Here is a 20540-nt window from a genome sequence, read left to right on the forward strand (position 1 = left end):
AATGGTGGCCTCTGTTTTTACTTTTCTTTAACATATACTATCTATCCAATAGAATTCCCTAAAACCAGAACAATAATTTTGGACCATCCATATAGAATCAACTTTGTCCTACAGAAAGCTTTTGTTGCAGAGCAAGTTTACATGTGATACACGACTTGCAAGCAGCACAAAAAGTCAGTAGTTTTTATCAGCTGCAGGAGCGACTTTGAAATGGTTACCTGAATAGTGATCAAAACCTGAGAAAGCTTTCTCTTCATATCTTCTCACCAGACAAACCCACCACTCAAAAATCCCAACCAAAAATAAAGTGACAAACTAACAACAGAGTAAAATGTTAGTTTCTGGAATTTTATTATTTTTAATACATACATTTCACAAACAGAAACCCTCTAAAACCACATACAATTCCACAACCAAATGTCTCAACTTTATCAACATTCTTTAACTATTTACACTGTCTTTCCTCAACAAAAGTGCAATCCAAGACATCTTGACAAGAAATCTTTACTGACAGGAATTTATTTTTGAGCTAGTTTTAATAGAGCCCATCCATTATATTTACTTTCAATTACCTGGAATATTTAGTCAACAGGACATGGAGATGAACTGGGTTGGGCAGCATCCTATTATAGGAAATAAACACTAAACAAGAACACTTTCTCCTTACTTCCTTCCCAACCTCCAATGAAAGTTACTCAACAGCTGCTACCAGGACACTAAACAGGAAAGCAAACTGGAGTTCTTGATCTAGACACAGGAGAACGGACTGTGTGTTAGGCATCGGTCTTGCAGGACTAAACAGAAGACTTTGGCAAATTAGTTTTGGTGCTCTAATAAGGTACATATCAGTCTTATCTGTTAGTTTTAGAGTTCAAATACCTAATAAGATTATTTTTTGATGTTAATTTTCCACCAACGTATATGAAAATAACTTTTACTCAGAAAATGAACTTCTTGCACAAAAACTAGAAGTTACAGGGCATTTGAGGAAAGCTCCTCTGCAATTAGAACAGGATAATTTACTCAACCCCTCAACTTCATGGCACCATCTTTTAAAGTATAAACCCATTATATTGCCTGCTTCAAATGTGACAAGAGAGTGAAGAGGTGAGATAGCCTGAAGAGAAAACTATCAATCAGAAATTGTCCTCTCACTAAACTAAAGCATATCATTGTACTTGTTCAAGGTATAAAACACTTAAAAATAAATAATTAAAAAATACTAACAGTAGATGAAAAATCACTTTGCAATTATTAGTCACTCTTAAGACTGCTTCATGTTACTGAACACTATTCATCAGAAAAACAGAAATTGGATCTCTTGAGTAACTAATATCCTTTTAGTATCCTAATCACAACAAAAATCATATTTTTTTATATATATTCCAATTCCAATCAAAGTATTCAGGAAAAGTCTGGGGTATTAAGGTCAGCAGATGTGCAAAATAAGATTTATCTTCATGGTGTTGAATACTCAATTATATTTTATTCCCACATCAGCCAAATTTTCCCTCCAGACAAGAATGAATCGTCTTAAAGGCAAAAGATATTTTCAGATACGCTTCATGCTCTTCATGCTTTTCTCTTTATGTAACTGAATAAAGAATCCACAGAATCCTAACTTTATCAACGAAATAATGTCCAAGAGAAAATTTTACCCAATGACCATAAAACCTCATCATATTTATTTTTCAGGGGGTAGAAAGCCATCTAAAAAGGCAACATGGAACACAGCATATACTACACCGACAGCAGTTCTAAATTCAGGAGCGTGTATAGGTCAACTGTAAGCTTCAGAACAACAATATAAAGCAGGTTTCACCATAAAATTTTAGGTGGGTTAAAGATCAGCACTGTAAATATTTCACTATTTATTTTAAATTCAGAAATAAAATCCAAATGGTATTACGAGGACAAGAGAAACTTAACACTTTTTGTATCTGGGTACATGAGAGAATCAATAAGGAAACAGTTAATTCACAACTACGGCTTTGTGCATTAAAGACAAGTTTGCAGGAAGCTATGTCCTACAGTCCTCTTTTAGTTGCATCAAACACTGTCAGTTCAATGACCTTCTACTTCTTATAGGCATTTTATGCATTTCTTCCTACTGAAATATTTTTCAGATGATCAAATACCAACCTTCATGTAGCAAACCCAATCATCCAAACTGAAAGATGAAAAGTATTAGTCAATACATTGGTTAATGCTGTGTTGTTTCAAACAAAACATCAAATACTTCATATAGAACTGAAGCTCACTTGCAATATTGCCTAAATGCTTCTGAAAAGAAAAGCCACACAATTAAAAAAAAAGGTAAATGAGTAATATAAAATGTTCATATCAATCCCAAATTTGGCTATTCATAAAATTATTTTTCAGCATTCTTTTAGCATTCTCTATGCATATCATACATGAAATTATCAAATTCACTTTTGAGAAATCATATTCCAATTCTCTAAGGGTATGGGATGTCAGTCTATTCAATGCATCAGAATCTACTGAACCAAAGGCTGTATTTTGGAATGCCCAATGCTTTGACTAATCAAGTTCTATATATATATGATCATCTTTTTTCATCAAGAGTAAGGTATCATGGGCTTTTTAGAATGGTCTATTTTTCAAACATACTGCTGTACATTACAATCATTGATTTTCCCAAATAAAACATACTTTTAAAAGAAATAGTAAAATGATTATTTTCTTCATCATCCTTTCACATTTTTTTTCCTTCCCTCTTAAGGTCAAATCTTTGCTTTTGGAAACTCAGAATTAAATGGGTTAAAAATGGCCATAAGCAATTTTGAGGACAGTTAAGTGTGCAACTATTGGTTCTGAAGCTCACCAGTTAGATTCTGTGGCTGAGAGATTTATCTGTGAGAAGAATCTGACACGAAATGACACTTCAACAGGGCAACCTGTATTAAATCATCATTGCCCAAATCATGTTATTCCTGGATTCTCCCTAAGAGCTATTTTACCAACTTCAAAGACACAATTCAAATGATTGAGTTCTGCCGTCTTGCATTATTTCCAAATCCATTTCACATATTCTGTTATAGGTCAGTTTACCAATACCTGCAACACTAATATCTTTCATATGTCTTACAATTTGGATATTATTTTCAGCATGAAAAATGGATTGGCAAATTACAATAGCGATAGAAACAGCACTGGTACCACTTTCAGGTCATCTGTCAGTGGGAGTAAACTGCCTGCCCACGTGTGCTGCAGAACACTAGGCTGAGATAGACTAATGGCTCTCCAGGCACAGACTTACATTCACTTGTCACATATTCTTCCAAAGACCCAAGGAAGATCTCAAAGTAGGTTTTTAGAAAGTTAACATTGTAGTAAGCATTTCCTTCCAACTCCTATCAAGCTTTTAGTTTAGAGCCACATAATTCCTTTCCTAAGTTCACCCCATCCTCTCCATCATCTTAAAGCTGCATCGAAGACTCTTGGTAAGAGTGAACCCTGACCGAAATGCACAGGATTACCCATCTGGGCTCTTGTCAAAACCACAGACTAACACTCGGGAATCAACACAGGGCAAGGGCAGCCCCTATTTTAGTGGCACACATACAACAAAGTAACTCTCCTTTAAATTAGAAAAGAAATTGTCACAGAATGCTTCCCTATAAAAGATATGTAATAAAGTAATAATATCAATAAAATAGCTATTACTAAAGCAAAGCTTTCATCAATAAGCTTCGAGAACTTTGAAGGAGGAAAATGGCTTCACGAAATGGTAGTCCAGGTTCCCACAGTGTGGACACTGCTGGACGTTGCTATACTCGGAGAAGTACTGCATCCCGATCCTCACGTCGATCACTGGCTTCCCACAGTGCTTACAGTTCAGGCGCGCCTGGGGGAAACAGACACCATCAACCACACACCCCTTCGCTTCCCAACACTTGTCAAAGTCATCCAAATCAAAATGCTGGGAAACTGAGCAAGAGCTTCATAAAGCATCCCTTTTATTACCAAAACAGAGAAATGGGGTATGCCTGAAAGACTCCCAACTTCTCTCCTGAGATGCAGCACTGTGAGCTGTTTCACCTACTTATGAGAAGAAAATTCTAAACTGGTACTGCCTAAACACTCTCCATGGAAGTTCCCTAACAATAAGAAACCTCTCCCCACCGGAAGCTGACTTCCCTCACCCAAACCTCCATGAAACTTCTTTGAAGATTCTGGGTTTATTTTCAAAATTCATACACATTTTTCATTCTACTCAACTGTGTTTTGATGTAAAAATAAATTTTCCCAAAATACATAAGTAAAGTTAGCAATCCAGGAAGTGCGGCACTGGTCTGAGACTTCTGGAATTCCCAGCTCTGCATCTTCACTCATGCCTGGCCTCTCCTTAACAGCACAGTCCCGGAACCTTTCAGCAATGGCTCCAGGACTTAAGTGAATAACCAGAAATTATAAATAAAACAGACTCAATTTAGACTCATTTCTAAAAAGTACTCAGAAAGTATAATCTCAATTTGTTCTCAAAATATTCCTAGGAGGTAGATAGTATTAGCTGACTTTTAGATAATGCAACTGAGGCACATGTGATTAAGTACCATGCCCAAGACCACAGTTATAGAGCAGCAAGGCACGGAGTGAACCAAAGCAGCCTGCTCACCCTCAGCCATGGCAGGAACTACTTTTCTGTAACCTGAGATAAACACTCTTTTAACAAAATCAAGAGAGATCTGAACATTAAAAGTGTGATTCTGAGCAAATCCATCTTCACCCTGTTATGCTTTTCTAAGAATCAATTATTGCTTATTTTTGGCTCCATCTTATTGAAGACTTCTCTTGATTCATTAGAAGTGTCTAAAACTTGTATCCTCACAGTGAATATTGTCAATATTTTTTTTTAATTTAAAAATGTAATCAAACCTTTAAATTTAAACATGTAATCAAACATGTTTTCCATTTCAGTAGGGGGCCAGATAAGAAAGGTCTGGGCTCCAATTATTTTAAGGAAAAAATATAGTGCATGGTGAATGCCAAGAGGCTGGGTGTGGCAGGATGCTGTTCTATTTTTCTTCCTAAAGACATGGAAAAAATCTCATTGCCTTTCAGTGGTGTATTAGAAAGAACACCACAACAGGAATCACAGAGTGCAGGCATGGCTGTGACACTATGTATGTAAACCTGGATAAAACACCCCAAGGTTTTAGGCCTCCATTGTATGAGAAAATGAGGAGGTTGGTCTAGATCCCAGGTCCTTTGCAGTGCTAATCTTCTGAGTTAACAGGCTCATTCTTTCACTTCCTTATTTAATTTAAAAGATAATCCTCCGTGGTGTGTATGCCGAGGGAAGCCACTTCCTCTGGTTTCTCTCAAGAGCTGGCATTAAGGCACAATAAAAAATGCTACAGTGAATATCAACCAATCATAAAAATATTCTCTTTACAAAAATCAAGCCATAATGCTAAAGACATAAAACTATACAGTAACTACTAAAGTATGTATCAGCTATTTGTATTAAAAAAACAGGCTGGAACACTTTAGAGCAAAGAAAAATTTCTCTCCTGCCATGAGAGTATCAAGGAATTATATAACAAGATGTTCTCTCCCCAACACTTGGAAAGAAAGATATTTCCAAGGATTTTGTCTCCTGTGATTCTACAGGTTATTTGTGTTTTCATATGTGAATACTTCCTCTTTTTTATGATGACAGCTAAATTTCAGACGTTCTCATAGCATGAGACAATGCCACCTTTTAGTAGTGCTTTAGGGATTACAACAACCTCTAACACTTACAAGGCAGGCAATTCCTGAGTAATTGTACTATCCCACAGAAAGAAAACAAGAAAATCCTGTCTATTTAAGAAAGTGACTTTCTTCAAGTAACTTTTTTCTTATTAGAAATTTAGTATAAGCTAATCATACAGAATCTTCGAAAATATATTCAAGTAGCTGGGCACAGTGGCTCACACCTGTAATCCCAGCACTTTGGGAGGCTGAGGTGGGTGGATCATGAGGTGGAGGATCGAGACCATCCTGGCCAACATGGTGAAACCTTGTCTCTACTAAAAATACAAAAATTAGCTGGGCGTGGTGGTATGCACCTGTAGTCCCAGCTACTTGGGAGGCTGAGGCAGGAGAATCACTTGAACTGGGGAGGCAGAGGTTGCAGTGAGCCAGGATCGCACCACTGCACTCCAGCCTGGCGACAGAGCAAGGCTCTGTCTCCAAAAAAAAAAAAGAAAAAGAAAATATACGCAAGCAAAAAGAAAACTAAAGGAATTATTCAGCCTCCCACCACTGAGACCATCTGGTAACAGGTTAGTAGTTCACTTTTCATGCTCACTTATTTACAAACGCAAGCATATTATTGTGCCATTTTATAACTGTTCTTTTGACCTAATATACTAGAAATGCTTCCCACATAATTATGTATTATTCTATACTATCCCTTTTAATGACTGCATAATATTCCACTGAATGACTACATTACAAGTGGTAACTCAGCCATCATTGCTGGACTGAATTTCCTTCTTTATTATTGGAAGCATCTTCCCTACATTCACTTGGGGACAGAGGCCTAATATCACCCACTGCTCTCTCAGTGTGTTCAATACCTACCTGACAACATGGAGAGGCAGCCAGGATATCGTAGGTGTACATAGTGCCCAGCTGGTGCCAGCTGCCATCCCACCGCGACTTACACTTGATGCAGATGATCTTGTGAACCCCCTCCAGGCAGTCCACGCACACCGCATACAGGTGCATGAGTCTCCCTGTGCACAGAAGACACAAGGCTCAGAGTGGCCATCATGGAAATCATGTTTCATCTCCAAGGGGATAAAAAGTGTTTCATCTACCAATTATAAGCAAACATTTTATCATTTGGATAAATATAAAAAGAAAAATCAATATTTAGTACACAAGCTGTCCTTTCAGGATAATGATGAATAACTATTGCCAATAAAACATGTATTTTAAGTTCAAGAATATTAAAAACTTGGCTTCAATTCACTTTTCCAAAAAGTGCTGCTGGGTTTACATTATAATTATAGGCCATCCAAATTCAAATAGCAAAGTCACATATACTCAAAACCAGCCTCTATTGTATTCATGCAGGACTTCCTGATCAAAAGTTTATGTTTAGCATATGGAGACTTAACCAACAACATTGGTCTTGTCACAAGCTCTCTCACCCCGACAAGTCCCAACATAAAAAGTCAAAAATCTGTCTTGGGGATGGATAGCCCAGAATTATACCACAACCAAAATTACCATGTTAACTGTCCTTGTTCTCAAAATGTTCAGCCATCACCACATCTAATTTGGGAAACAGAATTGTATTTCACTTGTAAGTAACTTTTTAAAAGAAGTTCAACGTCTTCTTATTCACTGGGCCCTTAAAAGTTACAACACGATTCCCCTCCGTTATTTGATGACATCTTAATGTTTATAAAGGAAAGATGTCTAGTGTATATGGAAGCATCACAGTTCAAATAACTAAAGAGTCAAAATGTCCATAATCTCCCCAGGAAACATATACAACAGCAACATTTCTGCTGTATGTGGGACCCAGGGTCCCCCCCCCCCCACAAATATTAAAAAACTACCATCAGGGGAACACATAATCCTAAGTAGCCTTCTATTCAGAATGTGCTGCTCACTGCCATAAGTCAGCCTATGGGTCTTCAGCGCTCAGTGATAAGGGCCAACCTGCTCCCTACCCGATGGCAGGGCTTATGTTCTATCTATAGTACTTAGGGGAGCCCTTCATTTGCATTTGCTTGTATGACCCTCTTTCTCCTTGAGGGCAAGAACCATGTCTCATTCATCCTTGTAGACTAGCTGACTAGCACATTGTCTGGGATGTGGGAAGCATTTTATAAGTGTAAATGGATGGGGCATGTTAACAGCCAAAGACAGCATAACTTTGGTGGCCTTTATAGCAAAAAGGGGAAGGATGACAACAAGCTTCTTGAAATACTGCCTGCCCACCTCTGCTCTAGGGCACTGAAAATAAAAGGGTCTCACATGCCACATCTACTGGGGCCTTGGGGCATGTCAGGAAGTCCGTTCAAAGATCCAGGAGCCACTGGAAAAAACTTGAGTTGCATTCCCCATCCTGCTTACTCAGTGCAATTCCCAAACATTCACAGGTACAGAGGCCACAGCTGAGATGGGTACCAGCAGCCATAGACACAAAAGTCATGCGTTGCTAACAATGACCACAATGATGAAGACAGAGTAACTTTTACAAGGGTTAACCAAGGGTATGGCACTATGCTACCAGCTCCATGTGAATCACTTCATTTAACCCTAACAGTAACATTATAAAATAGGCGTTACTGTTGCTCCCACTTCTGACAGTAGGAAGTGAGATTTAGAGAGCAGAGCAGCTTGCCCAAGTTTAAGTAGCAAGTCCAGACTGATTCATGTCTCTTTGATCCATAACTTACAGGCAAACTCACTGGAACACCTGGTCTGGACTGAGTCTAGATTTGTTTCAGTTCCACTACACATTGTCCTGAGCACAGAGAATTCTGAATTTCTAAACCCTTTGTGAATTTAAACAAAAAATCGAATCCTGGGAGAACAATCACATGTGATTCAAAGTGGTAAAGAAGCCCAATAAGAACTTCCTAATTAGATCAATCTTAATAAATTATTAAAGCTAAACAAAACTATTTTCAGAGGAAAAAGAGAGCAAACAGAGTCCAGAGACAGAGTCTGGAGAGGGCAGTGAGGGGTAAGGGCAGGGCGAGGGAGTAATACTCCAGAGAGGGCCACTGAATATAGCAAGTACTGCAGCAGCAGATCAGCCTGCCTGCTGTGCAATCCTATGGCCTGTAGTGTGGCCCTTCTATTAGAGTTGAAAATACTTTAAAAAACACATGGCCAGGCTAAGCACAGTGGCTCATGCCTATAATCCCAGCACTTTGAGAGGCTGAAATGGGATGACTGTTTGAGGCCAGGAGTTCAAGACCAGTCTGGGTAATACAGTGAGACCCCATCTCTTTAAAATGTTTGAAAAAAATAAGCCGAGTGGTGGCTTGAGCCTGTATTCCTAGCTACTGGAAAAGCCGGGGCAGGAGGACTGCTTGATCTCAGCAGTCCAAGGCTGAGGTGAGCTATGATCACTCTGCTGCTTTCCAGCCAGGGTAACAGAGCAAGATACTCAAAAATAAACATAAATAAAGGGAAAGAAAAAAGAAAAGAAAAATAGAAGAATGCATGATCAGTAATTGGTGATTAAAGACATGATTTACACTTTCTTACTACAAATAAGGTGGCATGGATTACTCAAAGATATGGCAATAAAAATGCTGATATGTGGTCAAGGCCTCACTTGTGGCAACGATGACTTCTCTGTAATGATTAAACACCCTGATCTTCAGGTTTTATATCAAACATTCAACTTATCAGTATCTTTCTGGTGCACATCTAATGCATGCATTATCTATTTATATGTCTATGTTTTGATGTGTATACACACACACTCAAGTACTCAGGCCTAATTTTCACCCCTTTCTCCATCTGCTCCCTGAACGGTACCCTCAAGATTTACTCATAGGTTTATCATATCCTCCTTCCTTTTCTTTCTCTTTTCATATCCAAGAGCTCTTTCACCCTTAGGATTTTAACCACCACTGTTATAAACTCCTCAGTGTTCAACCCAAATGCTTATTTTTAACTGTGTTTTCTAGACATCTCCACACAAGTCTCAACATCCCTTCAAACCCAACACATACGAACCTCATCTTCTGTCCCCTAAAGTCAGGCCCTTCCTTTCCCCACCTTTATCTACCCGTCTCCTTTCTTGCACCATTTATCTGGTCTAGAAATAAAATGAATTTTGTTTCTAAATTCACAAGCTGTAGTTTTTCTTTGAAATAACCTCTTGACGATATCCCCTCCCTTCCATTCTGTCTCCACCTTAGCATTCTTTTCTCCTTCCATCTAGACTACAGACTGTAAAGTCTCAACTTTGTCTCCAGATCCCACCCCTTTCAAACCCCTTTCCTCCATGTGATTGCCTGCTTTAAAAAAGAGGTTGAAAATCTTTCCATTCACATTCATGAAGAACATGTAGCAAAGCTCTTTATTATGGCTTGAAAGTACTTCTGCTATCTGTTCTCTCCCTATCCTACTCCTTTCCCCCTCTAGACCACCCTCGTCTCCAAACAAACAGTCCTCTCCCTATCTCCTGATCACAACCTGCCATTCTTTTTCTTTTTAACCATCCCTCCTTTGCTTGCAGGCACTACCTCCTCTTCAACAAACACCTGACCTGGGTAGACCCTCTGCTTACCAAGATCCAGCCGACCTTTTGACATCAGCCTTCATGCTGCCTCTTTTTATGAACCAAGACAAAGTGGTCCCTTTCTCTGGAAATTACATGATACTTAACATACATCATATCCAGGTGTGATACTAGAACCTTAAGCCTGGTTAGTTACATTTTATAAAAGCATCTTATCCTAAGATTATAAATTGATGACAAGCAAGAACTGATAGTACTCAGCATGTGTAAAATCTATAAGTTTGATCAACTGATTACAGGAAAAGAATCTGTCCATCATGGATAGAAAAAGAACACTACTATTCTCATATATGATGTACCCATATTATCTTCATAAAAAATGTTTCAAGTTTTACAATGGAGAAATAAAGGTGTTTCCATCCACTTCCCTCTAAAATTACCCCTAAACAGAAAAAAAAAAATGTCCTTCATCTTCCATGAAACAATGAGGTTATTTCAACCCTGAATCAAATTATATGAGGTCAGAAAGCAGACTGAGGAATAGTAAATGGTTAAGCTCTGAAACTGGACAAGCACTGGGGAGGGTGGAAAGGGAGATCATAGGGAGCAATAAATTTCAAACCATCATAAATTCTATACAACACTTTCCATCAAAAAGCAGAGTATTTCAGCATCATCTGAATCTGGGCTAGTCTTCGGACTTATGCTAATGAACAAAATGTGATAAGAGTGATGTTAGTCAGTTTCAAACTTAAGCCTCTAGATAGAGACTCTGCAGCTTCCACTCACATCTCTTAAATGCTATCCTGAGAGCACCATGTGAAAAAGCCCAAGCTAGCCTATAAGAAGGTGAAAGAACACAGACAAGCCATTCTGGCTGAGGTCCCCTAAGCCAACCTAACCGTCCTAATCAATTTACCCATAGAATTGTGAAAAGTCATTAAATTATCCTTTCAAATCACTAAGTTTGGGGATGCTCTCCTTTATAACAAATGCTTATAGAGAGTTAGGTACAATTCTCAAAATGAATGAGACTACTCTCTGAAATTTCAGCTCCCTTTCCTTGCTCAGAAAGGTAGCACAAATTACATACATGAAACAAGAAAATAATGCTATTAAGAAGAGCTCTTGTAAATTAAAAATGTAAGAACAGAAAACTTTAAACTCTGTAAAAACACCAGAATAAAAAGTCAAGGAAATTTTCCATAAAGCAGAATAAAAATATAAAGATGAAAAGGTCCATGTATATATTTATTAGATATCCTTTATTATATATAAAATAAAGGAGTTCTCTACTCCGACAAAAAAATAATCTAAGAAGTCTAATATCTGATTAATAAGAGTTTGACAGACTTTTTTAAAAGTGAAAATAGGGTGGAGGAAATTATCAAAGAAATAACACAAAAGCAAATTTCTGGCCAGGAGTGGTGGCTCATGCCTGTAATCCCAGCACTTTGGGAGGCCTAGGCAGGCAGATCACAAGGCCAAGAAATCGAGACCATCCTGGCCAATATGGTGAAACCCCAACTCTACTAAAAATACAAAAATTAGCTGGGCGTGGTGGTGCATGCCTGTAATCCCAGCTACTCAGCGAGGCTGAGGCAGGAGAATTGCTTGAACTTGGGAGGCAGAGGTTGCAGTGAACCGAGATTGAGCCACTGCACTCCAGCCTGGTGACAGAGCAAGACTCCATCTCCAAATGGAAGATGGCAAGTTTATAGAGCCAAAGAGCCAAAAGAGTACAGAACACATAACAAATAGAGAAAACTTTGTAAAAGACCACATCATGGTGAAATTTCAGAACATTAGGGATATATGAAAAAAATCTTAAAACCTTCATGGAGGGGTGGAGGTGGAGGCAAAGACAAGAATACGAGTAGTATCAGACATCTCAAAATAGAGGCATTGTAAGATAGGAGACAGTAAAGAAATGCCTTCGAAACACCAAGGGGAAATATGTATAACTTAGAAGACTAGACCCAGCTAAACAGCAATGGAGTGTGAAGATAAAATCAAGATATTCTCAGACGTTCAAAGTCTCAAATCATCTATTCCCATGCTCCCTTTCTCAAAAAGCTCCTGGGGGATGTTTCCTAAAAACTGAGAGAATAAACTAAGAAAAAATAAAATATGAGATCTAGGAAAAAAGATTTTTAAAAATACGACAGAAATGAAGGCATTACTAGGACAGCTATGTGGTGCACCAGGACAGGTAGAAGCAGGAGGTTAAGAGTCTCTATAAGAGACATTTTCAGGGGAAAAATATTTTTTCCAAAAAAAATCTGACAGGTATGTGGGGGAGAGAGAGAGAGTGAGAGTGTGAGAGAGTGTGTGTGTGAGTGTGTGTGTGTGTGTGTGTGTGTGTGTGTGTGTGTGTGTGTTTGAGACGAAGTCTCACTCTGTTGCCCAGGCTGTAGTGCAATGGCATGATCTCGACTCACTACAACCTCTGCCTCCCGGGTTTACAGTGATTCTCCTGCCTCAGCCTCCCAAGTAGCCAGGATTGCAGGTGCCCGCCACCAGCCTGGTGAATTTTTTGTGTGATTTTAGTACAGACGAGGTTTCAACATGTTGTCCAGGCTGGTCTCGAACTCCTGACCTCGGGTGATCTGCCTGCCTCAGCCTCCCAAAGTGTTGGGATTACAGGCGTGAGCCACTGCCATCTTTTTAAAAGCTGGTTTGTAAAGCTGCTGGAGAGTCAGAACAACTAGCCAAAGTTTAAAAAAAAAAAAAACTATGCAAATGAAAACAATAATCAATTAACCCTAATAAAAACAAAAGGTGTTCTAGGATATATTGTTCTATTTAACAAGAAAAAAACCTATACTTCCTGGTTCAATATTAATATGTATTCACAATAGTAAACATTAAGGATTTAACGAAGAATTGTGATATCTCATCCTGAGAAGAAGGGGGATGCACAGTCATCCATCTTCAAAGCCAGTCAAAAAACAGACAATATGTAAAACTGGAGAATAAAGACAGCAGTATTTACAACAATGATGTTAAAAACATGAAACATCGGCTAAGATTTGAAATGTTTGGGTACTGACACAGCAGGGTTGGTGGGAAGGAGACAGGTGGGGATACATCATTTTTACACAACAAGCATTTTAGCACACATTTAAAGTATAAACATGTTATATGTGATGTGTCTCATTTTTATGGAAGTTCAGTAGTTGCACATGAGCTGACAGATTTCTCACCTATACGAACCAACCTCCTGTCATTCAATTTATGGCTGAAATGTACCAAGTCCTTACAGCCCACCGTCCTGCCTTCCACCACCACCACCGGGATAACGTCTGAGCTTTCAATAATCCTGTTTTCCTTTTGTTGCTATCAAGACAGTCTCATCTTTCATAAACTTCAAAAGTAACTCAACTAATCTAAAACACCTTGGCCCCTTCTGACCCCTGCTTTTCCTCATTGTTATGTTTATAAGGATCAAAAAGAATACACAGCCAGCTGGGCCCATTAAACAGGTTTACAGTTAAGTGACAAATATGCAACAACTCCTCTAATTTCCTTCCCCATTATGCAAAACGATACACCAGCAATCCTCTCTTCAAATTACAGCAGAACAAGCACACAAATTATTCACTAGGACAATGGTACTTGGCACAGCAACATCAGAGTAAAAATCACCACGTCACTGGGCAAAGGTGAAATATTCAAATGTTACCTAGCACCTGACTAGAACAAAAAAACAACATTGGTGAAAACTAAGCCAAATAAAGCAATCCATCTTGTTTGCTGTTTGGTTTTCACAAACAGAAAGCAGGCAAGGTGAAGTAACACCTATACCTTGAAGGTGACAAGGAACATCATATTCGATCTCATCATGTCTCGACGGGCTTAGGAACAGAGTTCCGTCCACCAGTGGGAACTGTTCAAACACTGGGAGTGCCCGGTGGCACAGGGCACAGTTTACCACATTTCTGTGGCTGGCACTGAGCGCGGCCAGAATGAACTTCCGCAGGTCCTCCCCTTGGCCCACTTGGGCGTCGTCTTCCATGCGCACGTGGAAAGTGTTCAGCTTATGCCTAGGGATGTGAGTGAGGAGCTCGGAGAGGTCCAGCCGCCGCAGGAACTGCACAGGGGTGTCAAAGTGTCCCCCCCTGTGAACTGACAACCCCGAGGGGCTGTAATCAAAGTGGGCATTTCTGAACACATGGCCCCCAGCCATGGCCTTCTTGTGAGGCTCCAGATGGATGGCGTTCTTTAAGAACTCCCCGAGGTATCTGGAGGAGCGGGGGCCGCTGAAGTGGGCAGGAGAGAGGATGGAGTAGCCTGTGGGTGGTGACTGGCCTGGGGAGCCACCAGGGGAGCGGGCACCATAGGCCGAGGCACCCACTGCCTTCTCCTGGGAGTTCTGCCGGTCCATGGAATGCCGGCGGGGAAGGTCGTGGCTCGGTCCTTTCTGGGGCTTATTTGGGGGCCTGCACTTTTTTGCCTCCTCTGCTGCCTCACCAGGAGGCCGCCCTGTGTTCTTCTCAGAGCCAGACTTCTTCTTTTTCTCATCCTGCATCCGCTTCACCTGGTACCAGTCTGTGTCCTTCTTCAAATGGCCCTGGCCACAGCGACAAGAGCAGAAGCGGAAGGCCAGGTCGTAGCCCTTCTTTGTCCACATGTTCTGGCGGCACTGCTTCTCGTTCCAGCTGCGTGCACGGCCGATGCAGTTGAACTGAACGAGGATGCTGCTCTCCCACTCGTAGAAGCACTGCAGGTGCATCCAGGTGCTGCAGGGGCAGTGCTCATTGTTGCACACCACCTTCTGGTAGTCATCCTTCTCCAGGTCCACTGGCCTCCCAAAGCTGCAGATCAGAGGAGTGGCACATGGGGCTTCTGGGGGAGGAAGAGAGAGAGAGAGAGCAGATTTCAGATGTCTGGATTAGAGATACTCTCAACTATATTTGCAACAGTATGGTATGAGGTTTTTCTAAGACATGGATATAATGAAAGGCAGTTCCTGGATTCCTTTAAAGATGAATCACTCCAGTGAACCAGGGAACAATATGATGAAGCTACTTAACCAATCAGTGCTGGTGGAATCTCTAAAAAGGGCCTTCAAAGTCCTTCATCACAAGCTTTAGGTTGTCCTGAATACCACAAAGAAGCTGGGACATAGACGGCCTCATGCCGCGCTCTCTTCAAAGGTGGTCTGACAGCTAATGGCAGGGATATTGGATCAAACTAATAGTTGGTCTACACAGAATTACAAAACCAGGCTGTGAAGGAAAAAAACCACAATTCTTCCAAAGCTATCAGGACAGGAAGTGGGAACAACAACATACTTGTACTCTATCTTAAGTACATGTCCCCCACACACAGTGCAAATAGCCAAGCGGGTTCCCAGAAAGGACAGAAAACATGGTGACAGAAACTAGAATCCACTAACCCAATTCTTAAGAATTAAACATGATTCATGGATATGGGAACTCCACCTATTCCTTATAGCTATTCAATGATAACTGAACATCTGAGCTTAGAATTTATTTCTAAAATGTCAAAAAGACATGATAGAGCCAGTTAAAAACAAACAAACAAAAAAAACAAGTGATTGCCACGGGGTATGGAGGATGAACAGGTGAAGCACAGATGATTTTTAGGGCACCGAACCCATTCTTATGATACTATAATGGTAGATACATGTCATTATACATTTGTCAAGATCCATAGGATTTATAACACCCAAAGGGAACCCTAATGGCAACTACGGAATTGACAATGATGTGTCAATGCAGGTTCATCAATTGTAACGTATGTACCATTTTGTGTTCATAGTGGGGGAGGCTGGAGGAGGGCAGGAGGTATATGAGAACACTCTATACTTCCAGTTTTTCCTGTGAACTTAAATCTCCTCTAAAAAATAAAATCTGTTTTTTTTTTATGAGAAAAAAAGGATGTGGATGTGTAAGTCCCAGTTCCATGCAATACTAGCTATGTAAAAGTGAACTGGTTATTTCATCTGTTTAACCCTCAATTTCCTCAACCATAAATAAGCATAATTATAGTAGCTACCCTGTAGAGATTTTTTGAAGATTAAATAAAAAATGCTTATAAAGAGTTTAGCACAGCACCTGGCACATAAAGGATCATTAATGTTGTTGCTGCTGTTCTTGTTGTTAGTTGACTGTGATGAGAGAGTGCGTGCACACTAGTGTGTGTGTGTGTGTGTGTGTGTGTGTGTGTGTGTGTGTGTGTGTGTGTGTGTGTGTGTGTGTGTATGCCCAAGCTGATGGACAGCAATGTGGGAGGGGGGCAGGGAGGATGGAAGAAGACTTTTGGCTGCTCTATTTAGGAACCACTGAGTTGGAAATGCCTGTGCACCACTGAGGTGGAGAAGACATGAATTTTACTGGAGCTCAAGTGAGCTAGAGCTGTGAATACAGATGTGGGGTCATTCACCCAGAGATGAAAGTTAAATCCCTAGGACTAATGAGACGCCCAAGAGGAATGTGAGGAGTGGGGAGAGACCAGAGGCCAGGGAAAGAATCCTGGGATGCACGGATTGGAACCAAGGCTGGAGGAGAAGATCCCCCTAGAGATTGGTAAGAAATGAACTGGGAATTTACTGAAAAACAAGTCAGGAGAGAATTACGTGCAGGCAGTCAGAAGGCAGTTTTAGGAATGCAGAACTGTGACCGGGCATGGTGGCTCATGCCTGTAATCCCAGCATTTTGAGAGGCCAAGGCAGGCGGGATCACGAGGTCAGGAGTTTGATACCAGTCTGGCCAACACGGTGAAAGCCCTTCTCTACTAAAGATATAAAACTTAGCTGGGTGTAGTGGTGCACACCTGTAATCCCAGCTACTCAGAGGCTGAGGTGGGAGAATTGCTTGAATCAGGAGATGTGTACTGAGTCAGGATTGCGCTACAGCACTCCAACCTGGGTGACACAGCAAGACTTCCTTTCAAAAAAAAACAAACAAAAAGAATGGAGAACTGCAAAATGGCCATCCTCTCAGATGTCTACCAGCAACTTCATTGTCTATCCCGTAGAGGTCAGCCCCTCTCAATGTCTCCAGGCACTGCCAGGTAGCCCCTAGGGGGCAAAAATCACCCCTGGTTGACAACGAACTGGATGCTATAAGCCTGAAAAGTCCCAGTCAAATTAAGCAGTGAGCCAGGTACTGTCTCCTCAGGCAGAACAGCTCTAGTGGGATGATAGAGGGCAGGTTAGAGGTGGACAGTGAGGTGAAAAGGCAGAAACAGGGAGACCCAGGAAACTTATTTCCAGAGAATAACTGTAGGGCAGGGAAAGAGCATGGGCAGGGGACAGAAGCAGCAGAGGCTAAGCTTTAACCATGTTCAGGGAATGCAGGCCAAAACCTCAGGACAGCTTATGTCTTATAGGTGAGGGAACAGACCATGGGACTCCTCTTCTCAACAAGCTTCCCAACCTTATCCCTGCACACTGAACAACAGACACAACGTTTCACCAAATCAATCAGCAGAGGTGGTGGCAATGTGGACCCATAAAGCCTATACAAATATCAGTTCTGTCATATATTACAATTATCCCCTTCAGGTATAGGATTCCAAAGCCTCAGCAAAATGGCCCTAAATCAATTTGTCTACCTCCATGTTAATATTTGATCACTGTGGCTTCCCCTTAATCTTCATTGGTCCAAATTCCATTCAGCCATTCACTGTTCAGACTCCGCAACTAGATCGCCTGAGTTGGAATCAAGGCAGGATCATTTATGAGCTGAGTGCTCTTGGACAAGTTACTTAACTTCTCTTTGTGTCAATTTCTTCTGTATAAAATGCAAAAAACAACAGAATGTACCTCAAATGGTTCAGAAAAATGAAACGAAAAAAACTATATGCATGAAGTGCTGAGAACAGCACCGGGCATCTAGTCAACTTCCTCCCCACTCTGATCCTTCAAGGCCCACCTCTCTACACACCAATTTTACCAGATTGCCCCCATCATGGATCCCCACCAGCTGACGACTCAGGAGAGGAAGCCTCTTACTCATCTTAGTGTTCCTGGTACCACTGGGCCCCAGCTTTGTACAACTCCAGTATTGAATAAAGTCGCATTACAGACACTGGCTCACCAAACCCACACATGACAAGAGGAGCAGAAGGGAAAAAGAGAGCTATAATCCTGGACAGAAAGACTTGAATGTACTGAAGCACGCCAAGAAGTAGAAGAGAGGTTTGAAACTGAGTAAATTAACCAGTCACCTAGGCTGTGACCTTTAGAGTCCTTTAAAATGTTAATTGGTCAATTATTAAGTTTAGTTGTTTTTATCTTGATCCTTCATATGAAGAGCCTTGAAGTGAACATCACTGAAATGTAACCACAGTAACCAAATATTACTAACCCAAGAATAATAAAATCAAATTAGATCAAAGGAAGACCTAACTAATCTTTGCATTCACAATATTCCAAGGGTAAATGCTGAGAGTGACTTGACATTTATTTGAAAAGTATTTTCACAGCTGGGTGCAGTGGCTCACGCCTGTAATCCCAGCACTTTGGGAGGCCGAGGCAGGCAGATCATGAGGTCAGGAGTTCAAGACCAGACTGGACAACATGGTGAAACTCCATCTCTACTAAAAAATACAAAAACTAGCTGGGCATGGTGGCTCGTGCCTGTAATCCCAGCTACTCGGGAGGCTGAGGTAGGAGAACTGTTTGAACAGGGACCGGGGAGGCAGAGGTTGCAGTGAACCAAGATCACGCCACTGTACTCCAACCTGGGCTATAGGGTGAGAGTCCATCTCAAAAAAAAAAAAAGAAAAGAAAAGTATTTTCACATTAAAGAAGGGTAGATTAAGAGAGGGAAAATTCTGTATCTTTTCAAAAAGCAGCGAATACAGCATTGAACCAATACTGAGCACTTCCTACACACCAGGTCTTAAGCTAAGAGCCCTAATGATCTAACAGAAGTGCACGCATGGAACACAGACAAGGAATCACAGCTGTGCCCTGTTCCTGTCGTTTTAACAGTCTCATGTTCACAGCTACGCTCCACTGTTTCCTAACCAGCAAGACTCTTCCTTGTATAAAGAACCCCCACTCCAACTTGCCCGCCCTGCTTGTTTACAGTCAGCCACTTTGATGTGGCCTTGCGGGTAGGCTTCAAAAACAAATACAAGGCCAAGAGTATGTGAAATACCCAGTAATATGCACAACAGACAACTCACCCTATTACACACCAGCAGGGCGAGGCTCCCAGGGAGGCAGGTAAAATGGGTAACAGGGTGGGCCTTGGGAACAGTCAGAAGATGTCTGACAATGCTTTCGCCAAGGTGTGTTGGCCTCTAAACTCGGACATGATTTCCTTCAAGGCTCGGTTCAAACATACTTTCCTCCCTCATTCACACCACCCCCTACCACACATACACACTGTCCAAACTGGAAAAGCAGCAGAGAACAACAGAAGAGAGGTGTTTGGTGCCAGTTCTGCTCCTGATTAGTTATTTGACTCTGAGCAGGTTTCCTCATCTGTAAAGTGGAGATAAAATGCTTGCCCTATTCAGCTCATGAACATAGAAACACTTTATAAACAGTAAAGTTCCATAAAAATGTTTACTCTCATATGCCACTTCTACCATAATTTTAAACCTGTGTTTTTCACTTCCCAGATAAATGCAAATTACTCCAATGTTTTCTACTTCTTCTAATGTTTTGAACATGCCATACAGTAGCTGTTTAGAAAATAAGCAAGTATGGCCGGGCACAGTGGCTCACGTCTGTAATTCTAGCACTCGGGAGGCTGAGGCGGGAGAATCGCTTGAGGGCAGGAGTTAGAGAACAGCCTGGACAACATAGTGAGACCCTGTCACCACAAAAATTTTTTTAAATTAGTTGGGCTCAGTGGCATGTGCCTATAGTCCCAGCTACTCAAGAGGCTGAGGTGGAAGGATCAAGTGAGTCCAGGAAACAGGCTGCAGTGAACCTAGGCAATAGAGCAAAACCTTATCTCCAAAGAAAAAAAGAGAATAGCAGTCCCACAAAGGTATAAATGGAACACAGATTGATCTGATACAACTAAATCTTCAACAGGAGAGATGGGAGAAGGGTATCCCACACTTGTGCCACCAACTTCCCTTACAGCAATAATCTAAACTGTGATAACATAATAAGCAAAACAGAAAAATTCTCCTTTACACACAGTTAGCACTGTTTTTAAAAAGTATATAAACACTCCAGGGCCTATATTTTAGGTTCATCATCAAGTATTTAGTACCCAGCTTCTATTTTTTCCTGCTCAAGTTAAAATAAACAGGGTTTATGTGATTCTGGGTACAAATCTCAGAGTTTCAACTCTGGACAACAGGGCAG

The 20540-nt window shown here is 40.8% G+C and overlaps 1 protein-coding gene across 1 annotated transcript in view; it reads right to left on the minus strand.

Moving 5' to 3' along the window:
* Positions 1 to 327: 327 nt before the first annotated feature.
* Positions 328 to 20540, minus strand: part of HECA (hdc homolog, cell cycle regulator) — a 44036-nt gene continuing 23823 nt past the window's right edge. The window contains exons 2-4 of the mRNA XM_032274612.1: positions 14042 to 15082; positions 6595 to 6749; positions 328 to 3868 (exon numbers count right to left, since the gene is read on the minus strand). Coding sequence (XP_032130503.1) covers positions 3704 to 3868; positions 6595 to 6749; positions 14042 to 15082 — 1361 coding nt within the window. The 3' untranslated portion in view covers positions 328 to 3703. The remainder of the gene's footprint in view (positions 3869 to 6594; positions 6750 to 14041; positions 15083 to 20540) is intronic.

Source organism: Sapajus apella, unplaced genomic scaffold (assembly GCF_009761245.1).
Source record: "Sapajus apella isolate SASKATOON/1434 unplaced genomic scaffold, GSC_monkey_1.0 scaffold6, whole genome shotgun sequence".
Lineage (NCBI taxonomy): Eukaryota > Metazoa > Chordata > Mammalia > Primates > Cebidae > Sapajus > Sapajus apella.